This window comes from Polistes canadensis, unplaced genomic scaffold (assembly GCF_001313835.1).
Source record: "Polistes canadensis isolate GaletaPanama2010 unplaced genomic scaffold, ASM131383v1 scaffold_10, whole genome shotgun sequence".
Classification (NCBI taxonomy): domain Eukaryota; kingdom Metazoa; phylum Arthropoda; class Insecta; order Hymenoptera; family Vespidae; genus Polistes; species Polistes canadensis.
In genome coordinates, this window is record NW_014569557.1 from 1459909 (window position 1) to 1466182 (window position 6274).

At 27.4% G+C, this 6274-nt stretch overlaps 2 protein-coding genes across 2 annotated transcripts; both read right to left on the reverse strand.

Annotated features, from left to right (window-relative positions):
- Positions 1–259: 259 nt before the first annotated feature.
- Positions 260–2190, reverse strand: LOC106793058 (protein FAM184A-like). Its single transcript, XM_014759665.1, has 4 exons — positions 1150–2190; positions 846–1041; positions 554–787; positions 260–478 (listed from the first exon to the last, which is right to left on the reverse strand). The coding sequence occupies exons 1-4, from the start codon at positions 1257–1259 to the stop codon at positions 260–262; spliced, it is 759 nt and encodes a 252-aa protein (XP_014615151.1). The 5' UTR covers positions 1260–2190.
- An 82-nt stretch (positions 2191–2272) lies between these two features.
- On the reverse strand, positions 2273–6119 carry LOC106793057 (hexosaminidase D-like). The gene is made up of 9 exons (XM_014759664.1): positions 5914–6119; positions 5759–5813; positions 4787–5002; positions 4363–4711; positions 4189–4263; positions 3921–4116; positions 3586–3861; positions 3410–3496; positions 2273–3344 (listed from the first exon to the last, which is right to left on the reverse strand). Exons 1-9 carry the CDS (start codon positions 5940–5942, stop codon positions 3170–3172), a joined length of 1458 nt encoding a protein of 485 aa, XP_014615150.1. The 5' UTR covers positions 5943–6119; the 3' UTR covers positions 2273–3169.
- Positions 6120–6274: the final 155 nt, after the last annotated feature.

The following is a 6274-nucleotide window of genomic DNA, read 5'->3' on the forward strand; positions in this document are numbered from 1 at the left end:
TTCTGACGTTGGTTTTCAGCTGTCTCATCAGCTGCTGCAAAAAGCAATTTATATTTGTCTTCTAATGAATTGACCAAAGCATTTAATTCACGTTGCTTTTCTGAACATAAGGATATGTATAAATCAGTCTTCTGTCCTTGAAATTGTATGCATAATGACTTAATTTCCATATCTTTATTCTGTATTGCGAAAAAAAATAAATTTTAAATAAAAAATTAAACTATAAGAGATAGATAATAATTAATAATAAATGCTATAATTAAACCTTAAGGATATGATTAATTTTTGTTTCATAATCATATACAAGCTTGTCTTTAGATTTTTTAAGCTTTAATATAGTTTTTTTCAACATTATTGTTTTAGAGACTAAATTCTCATTTTGATTTTGAGATACTAGTTCTATTTCACTTCTCATTTTATCAAACTCCTGTCTCATTATTGCATTTTGATCTGTTAACATGGCTCGTAATTTATTTTCCTGAAAGTATACATTTAAATTATTTGATATAAAAAAAAAGTAAAATGATAGAATTTAGAAATTATAAACAATTACATCTTTTGTTTCTATTTCAAGCTTTATTTCCATCTCTTTTATTTTATTTGTCAATAATTCGATTCTCTTATTTCCTTCTTCATCTTTCTTCAATAATTCCAAATCCTTCTGACGAATTGAATCTATCTGTGTATTTATTTCTAAATCTTTTACTTTTAAAAAAACTTCATATTGCTGGTGCATGGATTCTAATTTATCTACACATTGCTTCTTTATTGCATTAATCTCTTCTTCCTTAGGAAAAGCTATTAAAAATCTTATTTTTCTATATTCAGCGTATTTAATTTCTTACCTTATCGTGAATAATTTTATCCAATTCTTGTGACATTGTTAGTAAATTGTTATTTAAACTTTCATTTTTACATTCAGCTTCGTGCAATTGAAATTTTAGTTTAGAAAACTGTTCGGCAACTTTATTTTTATACTGTTGAACATTTTCTTTATGAGTAGATTCTAAAACATTTTTTACTTTTTGCATCTCTGATAATCTAGTTAAATAAATAAATGTTGTATTCTTCTTACATTAATATATTGTTATGAGTAAACTTATATTTTGGTTTTTGAATGTAAAAAACAAAGCTTACATTTACACTCACTTAGCTTTCAGTACGATAATCTCAGAAGTTAGTTGTCTTATATTAGTATGCAAACTTTCATTCATTTCTTGATATTCTAATAATTCTTTATGCAAATATTTATTTTCCATTTGTAATTCTTTAATGGTAGCAATCGGTGAATCTGTATCATGGCTATATGTTCTAAACTGATTTCTATCTCCTATGTTTCCGTCATCAAATTGATCTGATGATGGTTTAAATATATGTGAACATTGACTTGTACTTGTAGAATTTGTATCTTGTATTCTCAATGTAGTATTTTGCAAATGTGTTTTATGTTCATTAATTCGTTCCTGCTTGTGATATGAAATTGTACTAAATTCTGACAGATCACTCAAAGATGAACTAATATAAACCTAAATCATATCGTTATTTAATTAAGAAAAAATAACAATTATATTTCTAATCAAATTTGAACAGCCACGCGCGTTATACGTTAATTATTAATTTATAAATTATGTTTACATGAACATATGAATAAAAAATTACCATGCGATATGATTTATTTAATGGTAAGAGAGGACCTAAAGGAGGAGCTTCACTAAATATACCTCCTACATGACCTCTTTTCAATTGCTGACATAATTCAATTAGATACTCATTTCTAAGACTGCGTTGAAAAGAAGAAAGATTCAGTTTATCGAGCCAAATTTTACATAATTGAGCATCTTCCGCACATGTTAGATTTAATATAAAAGGTTTCACACTAATTAATGTTTGTTTAAAAAATTCATCCTGTTTAAGAGCTTCTTGTTCATCGTGGTCCTGGAGCTGTGACATGATTTTATATTATTTGACAATACATTTTAACTAACAATGTGAAAACATAATGTTTTCCAGGAATGTTAAATTACATATTTTTTATAATTTTTTGTATAAGTATGTGAAACTTCAGTAGATATAGTAATTACTTAACAAATCTTTTCATAACAAATACAATATGGCCACAGATGTCACAATATTTCAAAAAACAAATGTCACTCTACTTATTTTTCTAACTAGAAAATATTTCCTTTGTTATTTCGCTTACACGAATATTAATGTTATGTTATCACAGAAACAAGCATTATCAGTATTTATTATCTTCATTTCAATTTTCTGATTTAATGTTATATTATTTTATTTTTTGTTGCCTTACAGAAGATCTATCATACATTAATAAACATATTTAAATGAAATAATTAATTTTTTCCTGTAGTATTAAAAAAACATAAGATTTATACGCATCATATGTATATTATAATAATTTTATAAATAATAGTTATAAATGAATACAAATTTTGAATATAAATAAAAGTTTAAGATTTCTTAATATTTTTATCATAAGTAATATTAATTAAAAGTATAAAACATACTTATATTTCTCATCTATTCTGTTAAATTCTATAAGCTAATAGGAGAGATAAAGTAAAGATGAATCTAATATTAGTATCTTTTGAAAATATGATAAACGCGTAATACGTACTTAACTTCTCGTATCATAATGTTTGACGATAAAATGCAATTTCAGTTAGTCTAATGAGTTCCATAGCAGATTTTCTCTTACAATTAGCCGAATATTCCATAATATGAGGGAACTGACTATTCATAATGTATGCATCATTTGGTGAGGTAGAATGAAAGTAAACTAAGAGAAAAACGACTTACTATCTTTTCATAGCCGAATATCACAGCATAGTTTACGATATGACAAAGTACGATAGCAAATGATATACGGTTGCTCTCATAGATTCACTTATGTTCAAATGAAGTATTAAAATAATTATTTCCTCTTATAAAATTACATCGCATACCACTTGCGTGACATTATACTTTGAAGCCTATTTTCTAATTTTATTACATCTAAAAAGAATATTTCACATTATATAATATTTATTTTTATTCTTCTTCCTTAAACTTTCTTATACTCTAAATTCTATTGTTTATGAATGACTTGCTGCATCCAAAATTACTTTCTGAGGTAAAAAATAAATAAATACTACATTATACTAAATATATTTTACGCGCGAGTGTTTATCTTAAGCTGATTTTCTGTTATTTGCTTCAACTCTGTTAGCTTTACTTTCATCGGTTGAAGATTTGTGCCCATCCACTCATTGATCATAAATGGAAAGAAGGTATTTTCCATATGAAGTCTTAAATACCCCTCCAAGGATGATAGTTCCAATAACATACTATATATATTATATAAACCTTATAGATTGCGACTATTTTATTTTAACAAAGCTATGTTACTTACCCCGAGAATGCAGGTATTAAGCCCTCCAGTTGCATAGGATTTGTATAATTGTTATCAATTTGCCATGGATTCATCCAAGTTAATATTCTGTTTAAATTTATATTCATACAGGATGCACATTTATATATTAAACAACAAACAATGCTAATAAATTCTACAATTATTTTTATACGTACTGGTCATTGACTAAAACATTTTGATATTTAGTTCTGTAATTTATGAACCACTCAATACCAATTGCTACTTCCCACCCAGGAAACGATAGTTCATTTGGTATTGTTTGTCGTGGATGAGGTATTGTTTGTAACTCTGAAGGATCTGAATATCCTAGACTCTTAGCAACTTGCACATGTAATTGTTCTGAGTAACCATAGAGCCATGCTTTTAAGCACAGTGCTAATGATGGTATTGCTGTAGGCAATAACTCACACATTGTAGCATAATGATCATACCTAAGTAGAAAAATCATCTTCAAGAAACTATTATTACGTATATTTTACAAAAAATTTACCTTGACCATCCAGTGAATGCTATGCCTCGAAATTCTTGAACTTTATTTACATTAGTACTTAATTCTTCCAGCCATTTCTCATGATTGCTTATATGATGTCGAATTATTGGAATATGTCGACAAGACCCAGTGGCACCTTTAAATGCAGTTGCTACCCAAATGTGTGGAAATATGATACTGTATTTATCCCAAATATCTATGAATAACATCGATATATTATTTTATTGCATTTAATTTGAATAAATAAATCATCCGAGAGACTATATACCTTGAGGTAGAGAAAAAGTTTCTCTAGAACAGTAGTGCCAAATCATTGGTTCAACGTATTTCCCTAAATAATACTCTGCAAACAAAAATGATATAATTTCAATCCAACATTTATTGAAGAAAAAAAAAAAGAGAAAATAATCGATCATTTAATAGATAAAATTAATTCAAATACCATTCAACACCTTCAAGTCTATTGATCTCAGCATATCATCCCACATAATTATCTTCAAATAAGGATATGTCTCTTGTATATATTGTGTGACAGCTAAAACATGCTCCAAGAATAAAGATGGTTTTCCATATTTACTAGTGGCAGCCCGTTTGGTACAAACAGGACAAAGACCAAGATGCCAGACTTCATCAGCACCTATGTGTAAGTATTGTATATCTGGATGAAAGTTAACTATTTGACGAATTAAAGATGTTACCAAAGTCATAGTTAGCGGATTGGATGGACATATAGAGCTTGGAAAGCGTTCAACTTCACGTAGAAAGCGCCATTCGTCATGCTTCAGTACAAACTGCAATAACGCATAAATGTACATGAGTTTAAATAATATCCTATATATTCTTAACGTCATTTATTATTTAATTACCTCCATATGTCCAAAAGTTTGTACCAATGGTACAACTGCCAAACCACAATCTCCTGCTATCTGTAAGATTTGCTTTCCCTCTAGAAGTGTATATCCGCTTGCCAAATTGATCGGTCTGTTGCTTCCTATTTGAGTAAGCTCTCGAGTGTATGGGAAGGTATCTTCCCATTCTAACAGTAATCCAGTGGCACCCCATGTTCTTATCAGAGGAAATAACTGTAATACGTTATGCAAATAATAATTATAAGTTATATTATCAAGGCTATATTACAAATTAGCATATATTCAAATATGTGATTATACCCATAAATAGTAAATACTAATTTATTTAATCTAACAAAACATATAAACAAAATATCTCATTACAATAATTAAATGTACCATTTAAACTAAAACCTCGTTGATAAAATCATTTGTTGAATCTTAAAAACAAAGAAAATCATAACTTAAAAATTAGATTACAACTTAAATTAAATTATGAATAATTGTAAATAAATAAATATTTCAAAAGTTCACTTAACTTTTTTCTTTTTTAATTCAGAAGGAATCACATTACTATTTATTCATTCATTCGTACGTGACGCACGTTCCATTGTCGCATCAAACTTACATAGAATCGTTCTTTCCTGTCTTTCTTCCCTTTATAAATCTAAGAGTGAAGGAAAACTAAGGTTTGTTCATGCAATATAAAAAAGAAATTACATTAATATTCTATTTGTTAAAATGAGGATATGTTATTATAGTGATTTCTTTGAAAAGAGTAGTATGTGAAACGAAAATAATATACAAGTATAATGCATTTAAAAGTATAGTTTATGTAATATTTTGTTCTTGTTTTACTTATAGAATATGATGATAAAATTTTAACGAAAAAAATAGGACACCCTGTATATACATACATATACATATTTACATATATATATACACATGATGCGTGTACAAACAGAACGATTGTTTTCTTACTTAACAAACCTTTTCGAAGTAACTAACTCGTGGAGGAGCGCCCTTCAAATCAAGGTGGACAAGTCTACAAAATAATTAATATCTTGTCATAACGTGGTATTTTAAATCTTAAAAGAAATAAATGAATAATTTTTTTTCTCTATAACCCGAGATCGACTGTTTACCTGTGCGAGCTAAACGTCAAGGCGTCCATCTTTTTTCATCACTACAACGTTAATTATTATAGCTTTCAAAATCTATCTATGCATATAATTAAAAATCATATCATTTACAACATATAATGTGTACACTTATATAGTTTTTTTTTATATCACTTTTATTCTACAATTCTTTCTTTTTTCTACCGACAATAATTAACTCGATACCCGTTACAATATGATAGTTCGCGCCATTTAAATTTAAATGTAAGTTCAGTACAAAGTATTATTAATCGTAACATTATATATACCAAAGGCAATGCAAAATGATCAAGCCACATAAGTTAACACAGATAGATATATATATATATATATATATATATATATA

Bases quoted from the DNA above. Each gene is read 5' to 3' on its own strand.
- LOC106793058 (XM_014759665.1), bottom strand. From the start codon at position 1,259: ATGGAAAATAAATATTTGCATAAAGAATTATTAGAATATCAAGAAATG. The intron at 1,042-1,149 runs GTGAGTGTAAAT...TTATTTAACTAG, and splicing joins ATTATCGTACTGAAAGCTAA to ATTATCAGAGATGCAAAAAG. The intron at 788-845 runs GTAAGAAATTAA...GCTTTTCCTAAG, and splicing joins ATAAAATTATTCACGATAAG to GAAGAAGAGATTAATGCAAT.
- LOC106793057 (XM_014759664.1), bottom strand. From the start codon at position 5,942: ATGGACGCCTTGACGTTTAGCTCGCACAG. The intron at 4,117-4,188 runs GTATATAGTCTC...TGTTATTCATAG, and splicing joins AACTTTTTCTCTACCTCAAG to ATATTTGGGATAAATACAGT. The intron at 3,497-3,585 runs GTACGTATAAAA...AAATTTAAACAG, and splicing joins AATGTTTTAGTCAATGACCA to AATATTAACTTGGATGAATC.